The following is an 18,152-nucleotide window of genomic DNA, read 5'->3' as shown; positions in this document are numbered from 1 at the left end:
TTAGATAAAACCTACAAGCTTCTCTTCCTATGACTTTTCCTAAAAATGTGTCTTGTATGTTTTCTGAAGCCTTTAAGTTACAAAAATGAAACACACTACACTTCTGAGCATTTATACCTCCGACCGCTGCTGAAAATTATACATTTTGATACATACAGGTAGGCTATACATATTGCAAAACTCTGTAAAAGTACACCAAAGCATATTTTCGTTTCCAAATATTTATTTGAAAACAAAACCATTCATACAGTCAATAAAAAAACATTTTGTTAATAATAAAAAACGAATGTAATTTCAACAGTGACCGCGCCAGCCGGCGGGACTGCGGCTGAACCGCTTCCAATGTTCATTCATTCATTCAATCGCGTGTTCAATGTGTGTGTGTGTGTGTGTGTGTGTTAGTATGTCAGAAAGGTGGAGTTCTCATCCGGCATGGCATTCTGCTTCAGCCCGTGTTGCTTGCTTCACACAAGGGTGAAAAATGCGTTCTCTGCGTCTTCTTTTATCGTTTCCATGTCTCCTTCGTGCAACAATAACTGCAGCCATGTGTGCGCAATTACGCATACAAACCGTTTGCACCTCCCTTTGACACGTGTTAAATATAGACGCAGTTTCTATGAGTAAAATTGCTTTCAGGTTTGATAAATCACTTTGCGTGTGCTAAATTAATATATTTACATTCTCTCCTCCCAGCACACACACAATCCCAGTGGTTACATTACCAATCTTTGAATGGAGGGAAGAGTTGCTTTGTGGTGTGCTGCTTTTGGCAGCCAGCAGTTGAAAGCTGGAGAGCACTGTGGTTCGAGATGCAGTCTTTGCTGTGTTCCATGAGGAGGTCCATAAGAAAGAACCTTCTTCAGCGGTTCAGGAGCTGGAGCCCAATACCAAACCAAGAAGCTGAGGTTTGTTGGCCTGGTGACATCACAGGGTCATATGTCACTGTGACAGTAGTGCCCAGTAAAGTTTGAAAACTGGGTCCATGGGCAGGTCTCTCACTGAAGGTGTGTGAATGTGGCAATGAGATGATTGCCAAATGGCTGTCCTTTTTTGATAAACAAAGAACAACCACCATTTCAGATGGCAACCCCCCCCCCCAAAAAAAAAGGCTTCACATGTCCAGTCTATCCAAAATCATCTGTGGTCCAGTGAATCCCAACACTACATTTCCTATAAACTACTCCTGTTACTACTCTTCCCAACTTTCACTCACATTTCCATGTTTGTCTTCCTGCAACAAGTGACATCTCATAATTTTTCCAGCAATCCCATAACTTAAATGCAGAAAGTAAAATGAATCATATGGTGAATGAAAATCATTTTGAAATCCATCATGGCTATTTAGGAAGTGGAGAATGAGTAAATTATAAAGCTTTCATTAAATAGGAAGTAGGAAGTAGTAGTGACTCACAAGAAAAAAATGTAAATGATCTCAGTTTAAATCAACACTTCAGCCACTTAAAATAACCAACCTGAACCTGTCTGTGACAAAAATAACCACTCTTAATGGAGACACTGATGGTGTTGATTTTCCCCACATCGCAGCCCATTACATAGCTGGTGGCTCCTGCAGACCAATTTCAAAAGTTGTTGTTCAAATCTGTCACCTAACCCCAAAATACATGGGAAAAATGGGTGCAGATTGAAAAATGCCAGTTAAGCTTTAAATGTTACTTTAAATACTGGTATGTGTCCATTTTTGGAAAAGAAAACACATATACGTCTATGACCATCTGACATTTTTGGAAAATGTGAATGTCGTCTTCTATATGTAGCATATGTTAACTGTAGATGGTAGATGATTATAGTAAACTGGTGATAGTGTATGGACTAGTGAAACCAGAAGATTGCAGATTCGGCTGGGGAAGAGAAATTACAATGATGGCAAAATTAAAGAAGACTCAGGAGACTGGGGTGTGATTTATAGGTACCATGTATTGACGATATAGAAAAAGGGAAAATAAATAAATTAAACAACAAAAAGAGTGGCCATACAAAAAAATATATTCAGTACAAAAATTATAATAAATCAGATTATGCAAAATACCAGTGTGTGTAACACACTAAAGTTGTCACTGTACAAAGCTAGCTTAACAACTGATCAGAAATCTGATTGTTAGAATCTGGTGCACCGATGATTAAATTCTTTGGATCCAACAAGATAAATGTTCAAGGACCAGTATTTTTTTTCCTTTCCACTAATTCAATAGATTATTAAACCAGAAGAAAACAAAATGTAAATGCAACCAAAACAACCAATACTCCAACTCAAGATTACTTTGCTTGAGTGGACCTCCTCTCACGTACCCTTGATCAACACAGTCCATATGGGGGAAAAGTCAATTAGTCAATCAGTCACTTACTCCATGAGTCAATTAGTCAGTCAATGAGGGGTTAATGTGTTGATCCAGGAAATGAGTGTGTGCGTGTGAAGGGGGAAAAGAGATGAATGGGGCTGGCTGCAGTCTGGCCTACCGCCTTGGCAGGTGAGATGCTGGTTGCAGTTCTTCTTGGTCCAGATTAGGTTGGGATTAGCTCGCCATCATGCGTTCTTCATGCTCAAGTTTCTCCATTTTCAAAAAGCCTGGCCAATTTCCCCCTGTCAAGAGCCCTCATGCAACCAGAGTTCCTCGCAGGATTTCCCACAGAATACACACAGGATAGCCGTTTGCAGACGCTCCGCTTCCAGCCTCCCCATTCATCTGACAAACAGCGCAGCTGCTTCCTGTTTGTAGTGTTGAGCATGGCTCTGATTGGCTACTGAACCCATGTGATTTTCATTCACCGGGTTAGACTCTAATATTCAAGTTAGTATATATAGATACTCTGAATATAAGGATAAGACACTTAGTTTGACTTATTTTGTTTTATTTACCCATTAGAGACCTGGGTTACATATACAATATTGACTCCACAATGGAAAAGCTGCACAAGAGCCAGGGCCCAAAGCTATTGAACCATCTACTGCTGCCATCTGAACAAGGACATGGCAGAGGCGCTGTAAGATAAAAACATAAACGTGGCAAACAAGTCAGTATTCATGCTAGGCTAAAGACTTTGCAGACAAGCTCAACTATTTTCTTCACTAATGTCTGTTCCCTAGACAATAAAGTCAGACTACAGCTGACCAGCTGACTAACCTCTTTTCATGTGGACAGGGGTGTCTCATTCCTCTAGTACAATCTGAGAAGTGTTGAAACTCTTCAACAGTCTACAGCCACTGTTTACTGTTTGTAGAATATACGACTGTAAATGCCATTCCACATCCTGGCTCTCTGACCTCACTTTACTCCAGTTTGCATATTGCCCCTACAGGTGAACATGTGATGCCATTTCCTTTATTCTCCACCATCTCTGTCACACCTAGATAAAAAGAACATCCATGTGAGAATGCTGTTTATTGTTTTCAGTACAGCATTTAACACAATCATTTCCCAGAAGCTGATATGGAAATTTGACCTCCTGGGCCTGAACACCTCCCTTTGTAGCTAGGTCCTTGATTTTCTTACAGAGAGAAGCAAGGAACATCACCTCTGCAGACACCTGCAGTAGATAAATCATGAGAAATAGCCATCTATGGTGGCCCAGTGAGCAATAACAGGTGACACAGTGCCCTCCAGTGGTTGAAACTTTTTCTTTCACAATAACATTGATTTAGGAATATGATGGTTTTTTTTCTATTAAACCAGTTTTTACAAAATAAGCCAAACTTGAGATATCCAGTAGTGTTTAATTTTGTCTTAACAAAAAGCAGCTGTGCAAGAACTTTTCTAAAATAAATTCTAGTCTAAAAATAAGCAAAATTATCATGCAATTAATGCCATAATGCCACTTTTCTGTATTTGACAGTTGCTGATACCCTGCGTTACGGACATTTTTCAGTCAGTACCCCAAAAGTATTGAACTTTGATACCCAGCCCAAGTTGTGGGGGCTGATGCAATTTAAACAGAGTATTGTTAGAATATAATTTCCAGTATTTAAAGGAATCATGTCCATATGGACAACTCTGCACCACATGATTACCTTCAATGCTGATGTTCAGAAACAATACAGGTAGTAGTGTTTCCTTTATGTAGCAAGGCAAAAAGTACAGGTGTGAAGATTAGGGTGGTAGATGGACATTTAGCACATCTGACTTACATGCTTGACTTTCATCCCATCACAGACCTCCAATCAGCAATTGTATTTTATCAATCACAAGAACAATGGGCCTCATTCACAAACAGTATGTGCTTACACAAACATCTTAGTAGAAACCAGGGGTTTTACCAGGGGTTCTTACCTGAATTTGTTCCTACTCTATGAACAGATTTAGAACTGCCTCAGACCATACATATGCACAAATAATAAACACCTGGCTGTTTCACAAAACACACAACACAGCACACACTTTTAACTAAATGCATAACATATTAAAGCCATAATTATTTTAAAAGGCTTTAATAGACAGTATTTAAAACTGTTAATTGACTAATGCATTGGTCAAATGTATTAAATAACTATGAAACTGACACCCTTTCATCCTCATCAGTTATTAATTCAAAAATCTAATATGAAAACAGAGTGTTCCTGTTTTTATTTAACATAAATTGCACTTATGTTCATTTGTAGCCAAATAATTAATTGGCAGCCTATTAACAGGCATGCATGGTATATATGCAGGGTATATAAAAGATAATGATTTACCTCAAATATAGGCAGGGGACAACATTTTCCAAATGGCCTCCTCATCCATGCCCACCGTGAAGTTTGTATCAACTCTGTGTTGAGATCTTATTTTCCTTTTGTGAAAAGCAGAGGTACTCACATGTGTGTCCTTGGCCAAAAATGGCCTCCAGTTAATGATTAGAGAAAATTCATTCATGCATTCAACCACAAGAGGGCTACTTTGATTAAATATTAGTCAAATTGTGTGCAGAACTTACATAGTGTAAAGAGTAAATGGCTGTCATCTCTCAGTTTTCCAGTCATACCCACTTTATGTAATCCCAAGACTGTTTAGGGACCACAGATTGCAGAAATATTTAAATATACTATTTTGAAAAATGACAATATTCCTTTTTTCCTCGCCAACATTTAATGAAACTTTTGAGCGGTATTTGTCCCCCTTTCCGACAAGACAGCATAGACAAGACCTCACTTCTCACCTTTAGCTTTGCCTGTTTTATCTGGCAACACTTGTGAGCTCTGCGTATTGCACATCTGAACCCCTCTGTCAGGTGGACAGAGTGGGTCAGATGGGACATTGAAATGTGTTTCAATTATAAAATTATATTTATTTAGCATGTGAATACACATAACTTGCATTGTCAATGATTTAACTCTAAGTTAATTGTTGTACTTGATCCCATTTAAGGGTCAACCATAGACCTTTTCATAGGCCCCCCCTTGGCCTTAGGGCGGGGTCATCTGTAGCCTCAGCTAGTATTGTAGAAAGAAATCAGATTTGTACAGTGTGATGGATGACACAATTTCATCTTCATACTGCACAGAAAATAATAGAGGGTATGACAATCTTGATAGGAAAAAAATATAAAAAATGTACTGCATGCTAATGAAAACTGTTTAGGAGGTTACACTTACAAAATCACTGGTATGGCCCTTTAATCACTGGTATGGCCCTTTAAACCTCACTTGAATATCATGTGTAAGTTCAACCTGAAAGTTAAACCCTCAGCTAAGCTAATGACAGAGCTTCATCACAATGTGCCTACACTTCCCCGTGATGTCTGCTGAACACTGCAATACTTCAGTGTGAAAATATTGTAATAATCACCCCGACTTACAGTCACAACTGACAGCATAGGAATGTTTAATATTCCTTATTGTCGGAAGCTAAAACATTTGAACATAAAGGTAAAAGGAGCATATTTCACTGACTGCACTGACAGAGTGGGCTGCATTTATACTGGAGACCAGATACACAGATCAGGAACACTGGCTGTCAAAAGGAATGGTAGATAAAAGCGTGTGTCAGTGTGTGTGTGTGTGTGTGTGTGTGTGTGTGTGTGTGTGTGTGTGTGTTGTGTGATGCCGTCAACCTGGTAGCACGATGACACTTCAGTTCCTGAACAGGATTCTTCACAGATAAAAAATATTCTTCACAGTATTTTTTCATCACATCCATGCATGTCATTTTAAGTCATCCATTACACACTTCAAATGGCACTTAAAAAGAAAGAAAGAAAGAAAGAAAGAAAAAGAAAGCAATAAAGAACAGATTGTTTTCATTAACATGGTAGTGTTTAAGGAGGTGTCATGGATCAGATTCAAGGAATGTGTGTTGCCACCTAGTTGTGTTTGTGGGTTGCTGATGTTTGTTTGAATATAAAGTTCCCAATCAGTGATGAGTTGAGTATTTTTGTGGGGGGGCAAATACCATAAATGCACCAGAGGCATACAGAACTAAACCCTGGCAGATAAAAACTTAAGGCCTGTTTCCACCGCAGGAACTTCGGGGTAATTTTACGGGGCAGGGGCCATTGGTGCGTGTCTCCACCGCAGGAACGACCCCTAAGGACAGAGTTCCGGAACTTTTACAGGGGCTAAACAAGTCCCTGCCTCGGATTAGGTAGTCAGAACGGCCCCGAGAAACTCCTGGCTGGGGCTTGGGGATTACTTGGTGCTGATTGGATATACTCAGGGCTGGATGTGATGTTTTGTAAATAACAACATGGTTATCGTAGATTAGCTGGGCTAACCGTTAGCTGTTAGCAGTGTCTGTAATAATAACTAATAATAATAATAATAATAAAAAAAATATTTTTTCCAGCGGATATCTTAGTTACAACATGATTGAGCTAGCAAAGCAGTTTTGTGTTGCTATGTGTGGTATTTATTTAGTTCTGGGAAATCACGATGTCTAGAAAGCATCAGCTGACAGGGACAGCTAACAGCAGCAGCACAGCTAACATCAGGACGTCATCTGTTAAAAGCCTCCTGATTTCGGATACAACATGAAACTACTCCAGTTAGCTCAATCATGTTGTAACTAAGACATCCGCTGGAGAAAATATTTTTTTCACGGACCGTGACCGGAGTTATTACAGACACAGCTAACGGCTAATGGTGTCCCTACGCCCCTACGTCACCCCGGTCAAAATGGTCGCGCAACGATTACGTCACATACAGGATCCTTCCTCCTACTCCGCTCTCTCAGTGGAGACACGGTGGTTGAGAGGGCCGAGCGAGAGCACGTTCCCGTAGTAGTTCCTGCCCCCCAAATAGTACAAGGAACTTCTTCAGTGGAAACGGGCCTTTATGGAAAAGCACAGGAAAGTACCCCTGTCTTTCCCCTTTTTTTCATAAACAGACACATAACAAACAAATAAAAACAAATCATCCGGCACTGTGAATGCTTGGCAACTGTGAAATCATAAAACAATACAACAGTGGAAACAAATGACATAATTTTGTTGACAGCCAACGTCTTCATAGAGGCAACACAGTCAGGAGTCCCAAAGTCACTCACAGCAGTACAGTAGTAGTATTGTAGTAGTAGTAGTAGTAGTAGTAGGAGTAGGAGTAGTAATAGTAGTAAGTTAAGCAAGAGTCCACTCTCCCTGTTTCACTCAGTGTCTACAGGAGACCATTCTAAAGTCTGATTGTTAACCAACCTATAAAGTGCTTTCAAAAAAGAATCTCCTTAACATTATAACCATCCTCATCTGTACAATAAATCAGTTTGTCATTAGAGCCATGTTAGGAATAGAAAGAAAGAAAATAGATAATTAAAAAGGGTCTATTGAGGCATGAACAGAGAGCTCCTCTCTTCCTTCTCCTTTGTTTCTTCTCTCCACAGCTTCCTTTTCCTTTCTGATTTTTTCTTTACTTCTTGAAAGGTGTCAATCTGCCAATGTTGTGCCAGAAGGTGGAGGTTTTGCGCTTGGGCTCAGCCAGCATGAAGACCTGCTGCTTGGGCAAAGCAGTGGGGAGAGAGGGGTGCTTCTGTCGCAGAAGGAAATCGCAGTAGGGTCTGGTCACTGCTGAGGGGGATAAACAGAAAATATCTTTCTGAAGAGATCTCATATACATTATATATTCCACATCAGTATTTATTATGTGTCTCATGGGCCTAAAATGATGCACATTGTAAATTCTAGAATAAAAATACGCATTTAAATAATGACAGTAATAAAAGTCAGTTGCTATAGCTTGTCTGCAATCATATGACAATGATAACAAAATTCAAAAGGAGGGCAGGAAGTGATAAATCTATATACTGTGTGGGTTAAAAATAGAGGAAAGTGACAATAAAAAGGGCTGTATGAACCTGCAGGTAGCAAGTATCGTCACAAATTGAAACTGTTGTTCTGTATGAAACGAAGACAAGTGATGTTTTTTTCCATAACGTGCTAATTTCATTGTGTGGATACAATCCTCATTACAAATACCTTGTTCTCCAGACCTCCTAACGTTACTAACGTTACAAGACGAGTCGATTAAAATGTACAAAAGTCTTGTGGACTATGACTATTTTGTGTGTGATTAGGTCCACAACTGAAACAAGTGCTGTCTTCCTTTTGGTTGGGTAACTGTCATTTACATTTCCACTAATAATATGGATGCACTGCTGTCAGGCTAACGTAACTAGCTAACGTCGACTATTTTTAGCTACCATTTTCTACCTACTAGGTCAACTGTTCCCAGAGTCTGTTGAAATTCTCTTAAAAACACAGAGAAGTTGTCACAGCACATTGTAATTGCATCCAACTTGAGGCATGTTCAACACAACTTATACTTGTGATCCCTGGGGGGAAATTGTGATTCATTACAGTTGCTCTGGTGTCAAGCATAGGGAATTATAGAAGCAGAATAAGAAGTATAGGTACAAAGTATGTAAAAATGTAAACTTAACGATGTACAATATGGTACAACATTTACACTAGTATGTCAAATATTTAAAAATATAAATAAGCAGGAATGACTTCCTGTTGCGACCTGTAGTGCATATGGAGGGAATGAGTTTACACTGAACGAATTCTTGTGTTTGTCCAGCACATCATGGAGTGGGTGGGAGACATTGTCCAAGATGACATGTATCCTAGACAGCATCCTCCTCTCTGACACTGCCACCAGAAAGTCCAGCTCCACCCCCACATTACTGGCCTTATGAATTAGTTTGTTGAGTCTGCTGGCATCTGCTGCTCTCAACCTGCTGCCCCAGACACAACAACAAACAGAGTAGCACTGGCAACCACAGAATCATAGCCAGTGCTATCCTGTTTGCTGTTGTGTGCTGGGACAGCAGGCTGAACATCTGCCTACGTTTCTTGGCCTCCAGTTGCCTGCCCTCCATCTAGACAGCACACTAATGTGTGATGTTGTGCAAAAAAGTTATTGAGCATTGGCAAAATTACCTATTCTGGCTTACATTTCCCACGGAACTAATACCATCAGTAAAACAACAACAGCAGAGTCATGTCATGGTCACCACATAAAACTGTTTTCTCTTACTAAGGAATTGCAATCATTTCTACTTTGCTGTTCCTTTGCTGTTATTCTATATCATCAATGAAACTCAATACTTCACATTAAAGACATACTAAGGAAGGGGAGGACATTTTCTTTAAGCTGATGGAATGATTTGTGAAACAACTGTGCAGAAAGAGTGAAGTTACAATGGGGTCTGCCCATTGGTCCTACAGCCCATTGGTCCGACATCCCATTGTTCCCACCATATTAAACCCATTGTTCCGAAGTCCCGTTGTTCCGAAATCATCATGATGCCCTGTGGTTAAGGTCTGGTTAGGTTTAGGTACAAAAAACATTTGGTTAGGGTTAGGAAAAGATCATGGTGTGGGTTAAAATGAAAAAGAAAGTGGCAAACACATAAGCCGTGAGCCTGCTTCGCCTCAAGCCTTTCCCAGCTGACCCAGAGCCGGTCGCGGCGCACCATCAAGGCAGAAATATGCCCGCCGGGAGCCGTTCAGCACAGCGGAGAGCTCCCCACACAATCCCGACCCCAGAGTTAATAACAGGATGTTATGGTGTTTCACTCTCTTCTCTCTATGGTACTTGTATCTCAACCAGTAGCCTACTTTTGTTGCGTTTGCTGATCCTCTATGGTACACAAATACAGTATAGCCTAGTATAATCACATATCGGAACAACGGGACGTCGGACTAATGGGATGTCGGACCAATGGGCTATGGGACCAATGACATGGACCCGTTACAATAACAGCAACTCTACTCTGATCCAAAGAGTGGCAAAGAAGAATCAACTGAAAATAATTAGTGAATAAAAGCAATATTTCTGTAAGTGAACAGCGAGGTAAGTTTGGTATTACTGTTGTGGAAAGATGTGGAAATGCACATGATGCTAAATTTATAAAGACAGTACAGAAAGAATGAGGAGTTGAGTTTGCAGTAAAACCAATAGCAGAAGGTGGAGTCTGATTCAGGAGAAAGACTTTCGATCATAAAACTCCAAACCCAAACAAACACAGGTCCTCCTTCAGAAGCTCTGCCCCCAAATTCATGGACGCACATTGCCAAGGCAATAACACTAAATACTTTGTAAGCCAGCTGACCGAATGAGCAATATGGGAAAATCCACAGCCTCACTAAGTAACGCCACACAGGCAAACACATTGCCTGATATTAAACAGGACTGTCAACTCATTACACCCTGTTTCCATCTTCAGTCTGACCTTGCATCCACTTGCGTCCAACTGATTTCCAAGGGGAAGTGGGATTCAATTTTCCCTAACCTAGCAGTAGAGACAAATGTATCCGCCTGAATCTGACATCATTTTAAGTCCTCACTGATGCATAGCCATGCCAACATACTTGTTTTTCTGGGGTTTTAAGAGTGGGGTAAAGTGAAGTAAAAAAAACAAGGTTGGGCGATATTGAGAGGACATGTTGATTTAGAACAGCCTTGATAGCAACATCAATCCTGCAAAGCAAACCCCAGCACTGGGTTCTAATCCAGTAGGACTTCCCTCCTACTGGATCAGCAATTTTCCATTGATGGTGCTGGGGTCTCTGGAGCTGCCATCTGCTGTCCTCCCAGCCAAATCAGTTCAAATAAACACAAGAAATTTGTGCTTTAGATAAAGGATCAGCGCTCAGTGAATAACCTCCTAAGCCCTATGATCAGCTATTATGTCAGGGCTTAACTATACAGACCAGTGAGCAGTGATAACTAACACGTCTTTGGGGTCATCAGGTGGGAACCTCCTTTCACCAGTGTTTCTTCTAGTTGGTCCCATGACACCTCCAGGAGGCTAGACAGTGATCTCTGACATCCCAGAGACACTCCCCTAATGCCAGCTCTGACTGCTCCCCGCACCAACCCAACAACCTCCTTTACCTTACATTACACATGGTTTTCTCAGCCCAAACAGCACTGCCACCTTCAACAAACCCAGGCTCCATTGATGCGAGCTCCAGGTAGTGACCGTGCCGATACTACCTTTCCTAGCACATTCACCATACCCTATTTCACACACTACATATCATAACTCCAATATAAGCTAAAGTTAAAGGAGATAGAAAAGATTAACTCACAGAATCAGCAAACACACTCACCTTGCAGCATGGTCTCAAACAGAAGGAATTCAGATAGGCCACTCCCACACTTAAATAACCTTCTTCTTCCTGGATTTTCCTGAGAGGACTGATTGGTGGATCTCTCCACCTGATCTCAAGGAGTTATGTACCCTGTCTAGTAGTTCCTCCTGCTGGCCCCCAACTGACATTATCCCTCTACATCCAAATCCACTGACTACATCTAGCTGCTTCATTTGACATTTCCTTCACTGTCTTCTTCAAACTCTATCCCTGCAGTCCGAGTTCCCCCAGGAGCGAGACAGCTGATCTTGCTATGAATCCCCTACACCCCACTTCCACTGGACAAATCCTAGTTTTCCACCCTCGCTGCTGAGCTTCTGCTTCTAAGTCTGCATACCTAAGCTTTTTTCTTTCATGGGCTTCTTCCACTGTGGCTTCCCAAGGAACTGTCAGCTCAATGATGAATAAACTATCCGTTCACTCACTGACCACAACACTATGCCAGGCCTCTGATTGGTAAAAACTATTTACTGGGGAACAACAAGCTTTCCTCCTAAATCTACTTGCATTTCTCAATCACAAGCACCTTCTAGGCAGCCACACCCTTGCCTCCTTACTAACTTATTACTTCTGTATTTCTCCCCCTCACGGACAAACTGAATTGACTCCTCTTTCTGGTTGAGTGAATGCTGGCGCGTTTAGCTGCCGCTGCTCTCCTGTTGTTTTTAATGTTTTTATGATCATCTGCACAGTTTGCAGCAGATCATCTACTCTCGGCAAACGTGGTATTACCTGTAGCGTGTTGCCGTTCTACTCACCTGGCCACTGCTACCACTGTTCGGTGAATAACATCTGCTCTTTCATCATGTGAATCTACAAACTCGTTGTGAGCTTTGTGCTCTCCTGGACTGTCCTGTCCTTCTTAATAAATCCAGCGTCAACCCTGATCCAATATATGAGTGCGTAGCTCCTTCAACTTCGGTTCCACCAGTCCGCTCCCCCGCCAGTACTGCGCCACTTCCCGGACATCGCTCGCCTTCTCCATCGGAGGTACATCCACCGCGGAGCCGGACAAGCTATCACATCGATGACTCCATTGCCATAAACTCCATCTGGTCCTCATCACGCCGCCACCCTCCGAGAAACGCCCGCAGGATGGTGGACCACAGCGCATTAGCTAGCCTAGCCAGGTTGGCTAACGCTAGCTTCTCCAACCAACACTTCGACGTCAAACTTGGATTATTCAACATCCGCTCCCTCTCTGGCAAGGGACAACTACTGCAGGATCCCCTCATTGACCGCAAGTATGACTTTCTCTGTCTAACGGAGACATGGCAACAACCCAATGACTTTTCCCAGCTGAACGAGTCTACTCCACCTGGGTTTGTTTACATCAGCCAGCCCCGTCTCACCGGCAGAGGAGGAGGTCTTGCGATAATTCACCACCAGACTTGGAGGGTCTCATCTGTTACTGTGCCTGTGTTTCAGTCATTCGAATCTATGGCTCTACAACTGAATGGACCTACTCCAACTGTTTTAGTCAATATTTACCGTCCTCCTAAACCCAATAAGGATTTCATTGATGATTTCACAACATTTCTCACCCACATCTGTTCACTTTCATCCAATATAATTCTGTTGGGTGATTTCAATATTCACATGGACAACACTAATGATTTCCCTACATACTCTAAAGGTCATGTGTTGGACTTGGTGTGTTGCTCAGGTGTCACTCCTTTCAACTGTTCTGCTGTCCATCTCCCCATCTCTGATCACATGCTTGTTTCATTAGGGCCCGAGCGACGACGAAGTCGTCTGTGAGGACCCTATTGTAATCGCACTGTTTATTATTATTTGTTATTAGGGCCCGAGCGACGACGAAGTCGTCCACGTAGGACCCTATTGTAATTGCGCTGTTAATTATTATTATTAGGTGGCCAAGCCCGAGGGGCCTCGGGGAACGTGTATGCAAGCAGACGCGTTTCCTAGGACCAGCGGTGCTAGGAACCCTATTGGGTTTTTTTTGTAAAGATTTTTGTAGTTTTTCTCTATTTTTATTCTTCTGTTGATAAAAGTGGTGCTGCAGGCTAAACCGTGCAAGGGAGGGTGGTGCAATTTGGAGGGTTGGTCCAGACCCCTGCACGTACCTCAGACGCAAAAACTACATATGTCCGCCTGCAGGGGGCGCTATAACAAAGGCCAACGCGTTTTGGCCTATAACTCCCACACCGTATGTCGTACATTCAAAAACGTTATATCCCCAGATTCCCTGAATAGAGCTGAATCACTTTGCAATTGGCCACGCCCACTTCTGCCTATAATTTTTTTTTCTCCGCAAAATCGCAAAAACTGGAAAACCTACTTTTTTTGAACTCCTTGGGATTTTGTCCGATCTGCATGAAACTTGGCACGTACACTCTTCACCTGGACCTGATCTAAAGTTATCAAAAGAATTTTGTTCCATCAAAAATTCCGCAAATTATTAATGAACAAATTTGTGTAGCTAGCTATAAAAATTTAAAGTGTTGCATATCTCAGTCAAACTTAATGCTATCAACACCAAATCTCAGATCCTTAGTTGGCATGACACTGTGAAGGTATGAGCTGAATTTGGCGAATGTTGGCCACTAGGAGGCGCTACAAATATGGGAAGTTTATATCTCTTAAACGGCTACACCCATTTCTATGAAATTCGGTCAGTATGATGTAGGGCCATTCCTGAAAGTCATGACTGGTCAATGTGGCCATGGCTTATTATAGGATAAACAACAAACATTTACTACAGCTGAACTATTATGCTGAGGGCTGTGAAATTTATAGGGTACATATTGAATAGGACACAGATCTTCCATACCAAAAATTGTGCATATGCTCCACTAGGTGGTGCTATAACGGATGCAAACGCATTTTTGCGTGTAACTTCCACATTTTACATGACACATTCATAAACATTATATCCATGTGTTCCCTGAATAGAGCTGGGTTTTCTGACACAGGCCCCGCCCACTTCTGCACATTCTCTTTGCTAATTTGCCACATGTCCAAAACGTACTTTTTCGAACTCCTCCCACAGTTTAAGCACCACCTGCATGAAACTTTGCACAGAGAATCTCCAGATGTGTCTGATCAAAAGTTATCAAAAGAATGTTGGCACTCCAAAAAATGCGCTAGTTATAATCAAACTATTTTTTTTGCAAGCTAAAAAACACATATTGTTTCATATTTTGGTCAAAATAAATGCTTTCAACATCAAACTTAAGTCACTTGTTCCCGAGGTCATCAAGAGGCTCTATGCCAAATTTGGTGCAAATCGGCCTATAGGTGTCGCTATAACAGATGCAAATGCGATTTTGCCTGTAACTTCCACATTTTAAACAACACATTCATGGACATCAATGCAATGTATTTCCTGAATAGAGGTGGGTTTTCTGACATAGAACCCGCCCACTTCTGCTGCAATTTTCCCTTGCTAAGTCACAACATATCCAAAACCTACTTTTTCGAACTACTTCTACGGTTTAAGCGCCATCTGTGTGAAACTTTGCACATAGAATCTCCAGATGTGTTTGATCAAAAGTTATCAAAAGAATTTTGGCACTCCAAAAAATGGGCTAGTTATAACCAAACAATCTTTTTGCTAGCTAAAAAACACATATTGTTTCATATTTTGCTTTTAACATCAAACTTAATTCACTTGTTCTCGAGGTCATCCAGAGGCTCTGTGCCAAATTTGGTGCAAATCGGCTAATGGGGGGGCACTAAAAACCCACAAACATTAAGTCTCAAGTACAAGATTTGAACAAAATTTGGTGAGTGTGATGTGGGGTCACTCCTGAGGCCGGACATAAAGTTAAGTAATGATTGGTCAAAGTGGGCGTGATTTATTACAATAAATCCAAATTGCCACACATTCAGCCTTTCACACTTCCGGCGCGTTTACCATTACATCAAATACCGCGGCTCGGATATCAGCCCGCGTCCCTGCGCTCGCCCTGAGCCCATCGTGCTTCGGGGCCGACTTCCCTGGGCTCCGTGGGGCACGGGGGCCGAGTTGCACAGGGAGGCTTGGCCCCCGTTCATAACTGCTTGCAGTTCTAGTTAGGGCCCGTGCACCGACCGAAGGCCAGGCGAAGTCCCTATTGAAACTGAAGGAATTATTATTAGGGCCTGAGCGACGACGAAGTCGTCTGAGGACCCTATTGAAATCGCGCTGTTTATTATTATTAGGGCCCGAGCGACGATGAAGTCGTCCGCGGAGGACCCTATTGAAATCGCCCTGTTTATTAGGGCCCAAGCGACGACGAAGTCGTCCGCGGAGGACCCTATTGTAATCGCGCTGTTTATTATTATTATTATTATTATTATTATTAGGGCCCAAGCGACGACGAAGTCGTCCGTAGGACCCTATTGTAATCGCGCTGTTTATTATTATTATTATTATTCCGACATTTCGTGTCCCAATTTCGCCCCTTTCCCAAATTTCAAAATGCTTCTAACTTTCCACATTCGTCCGGCCGGATCCAAAATTCGATATTTTTCGGTGGTTGCACATGGTCACCACTAGGTGGCGCTATAATCAAGGAAAGTGCGTTTTGGGTCATAACTCCCATATACTTTGTGGCACATTCGAAAACCTTATATCCACGCGTTCAGTCAATTCTGCTGAATCTCGTGATATAGGCCACGGCCATTTCCGCCTCCCGTTTTTTTTCGCTTATCCGGGTCCGGGTCGCGGGGGCAGCAGCCTCAGCTAAGAAGCCCAGACAGTCCTCTCCCCAGCCACCTCCGTCAGCTCTTCCGAGGGAACCCCGAGGCGTTCCCAGGCCAGCCGGGCGATGATCCAGCGTGTCCTGGAGCGGCCCCGAGGTCTCCTCCCGGTTGGACATGCCCGAAATACCTCCCAAGGGAGGCGTCCGGGAGGCATCCTTACCAGATGCCTGAACCACCTCAACTGGCTCCTCTCGATGTGGAGGAGCAGCGGCTCTACTCCGAGTCCCTCCCGGATGTCCGAGCTCCTCACCCTATCTCTAAGGCTGAGCCCAGCCACCCTGCAGAGGAAACTCATTTCGGCCGCTTGTACGAGACGAGATGAGACGAGACAAGTTTTTTTTTCGCAAATTCGCAAAATGTCGCAAACCTACTTTTTCGAACTCCTCCTAGGCAATTTCACCGATTTGCACGAAACATTGCACACAGCATCTGTGGAGTCTCCTGACAAAAAGTTATTAAAAGAATTTCGATATTCCAAAGAATACTTAAGTTATTACATAGCAGGTTCCTGCAGATTTGGTACAAAACAGGAAGTGTTGCATATCTCCACATTGGTGTGTCCGAATGACATGAAACTCAGTTTACTACTTCCTGATGAGGCCCTGAGGCTCAGTGCAAAATTTCGGGTGATGACCACAAGGTGGCGCTCTTTAAATTGAAGTATTTTATATCTCAACATCGGTTGGGCGGATTAACACGAAACTTGGTATAATTATTGTCAATGCCCTCCTGAGGATATCTGACGAAGGACTTACCGATCCGCCACTAGGTGGCGCTCTGGTGGCCGTCTAATTTAATATTTGGCACTGTGCCAACACCATAACACTTGTGGAAATGAAATTGATAGGGGTGGTGTAGACTGGCCCCTGTAACTCGCACACCAAAAATGACCAGCAGGTGGCGCTATTTTCAATGCAAAAGCGTTTTTGGCCCACAACTCCCATGTAACATGACGAACGTTTTGAAACTTTATATCTCAGTGTTCCCTGAATTCAGCTGAATTGTGTGATGTAAGGCACGCCCACTTTTGCATTAAATTTCCATTTGCAAAATCGCGAACAATAAAAAACCTACTATTTCAAACTCCTCCGAGGCGATTTGTCTGATTTGCACCAAACTTTGCATGAAGCATCTGTGGACCCTTCTGACAAAAAGCTGTTAAAAGAATTTTGATAGTCCAAAAAACGCACAAAATATAAAACAACAAATTCCTGCACATTGTTTTCAAAACAGACAGTTTTTCATATCTTGACCAAATACAGTTGGATTACCACAACACTTGTGCTAATTGTGTTCCATGGCCCGATGAGGGTTTGTGCAAAATTCGGTGCAAATCGGCCAATAGGTGGCGCTCTGGTGGCAGTCTAATTAGTGTGAACGGAAGTAAATTGGAAAATCTTCAAATCCTCTTCAAAACTAATCGACTTTCAACCTCTTCTTGTCCCTCATACTTTGAGCTAGAGACACCATGTCAACTTTTAAAGAGTCAGAAGACCTTGAACTATTGGGCATGTATTCAGCTTCTACTTTTTGGAAAAATACATACGTGGGTTGGGTGCCTACCTATATATTGGAAATGTAAGTAAGAGATAACGTTTATTTTTTTATTTATTACAGCTGACAAGACATCTAGGTGCACGCCCCCCGAAGGCAGCATGCCCCGATGCGCGTGGACTGCGAGGGCCCGTTCATCGCTGCTTGCAGCTTTAATTATTAGGGACCTCGGCTGAAGGGCGAGGACCCCATTGTTTTTGTAGTGTTTATTATTCTTTCTTTCTTTCTTTCTTTCTTTCTTTCTCCCGCCGTCTCTTTAAACTGGAATTTGACCCTCTAAACATGCCCCAAAACTCACCAAAATTGGC

The 18,152-nt window shown here is 42.2% G+C and overlaps 1 protein-coding gene across 1 annotated transcript in view; it reads right to left on the bottom strand.

Moving 5' to 3' along the window:
- Positions 1-5,906: 5,906 nt before the first annotated feature.
- Positions 5,907-18,152, bottom strand: part of arhgef4 (Rho guanine nucleotide exchange factor (GEF) 4) — a 333,579-nt gene continuing 321,333 nt past the window's right edge. Inside the window, exon 13 of the mRNA XM_050058488.1 lies at positions 5,907-7,986. Coding sequence (XP_049914445.1) covers positions 7,829-7,986 — 158 coding nt within the window. The 3' untranslated portion in view covers positions 5,907-7,828. The remainder of the gene's footprint in view (positions 7,987-18,152) is intronic.

Source organism: Epinephelus moara, chromosome 12 (genome assembly GCF_006386435.1).
Source record: "Epinephelus moara isolate mb chromosome 12, YSFRI_EMoa_1.0, whole genome shotgun sequence".
In the NCBI taxonomy this organism is placed as follows: domain Eukaryota; kingdom Metazoa; phylum Chordata; class Actinopteri; order Perciformes; family Serranidae; genus Epinephelus; species Epinephelus moara.
Note: the sequence above shows the minus strand (reverse complement) of the source record. Positions and strands in the feature narration are given on the sequence as shown.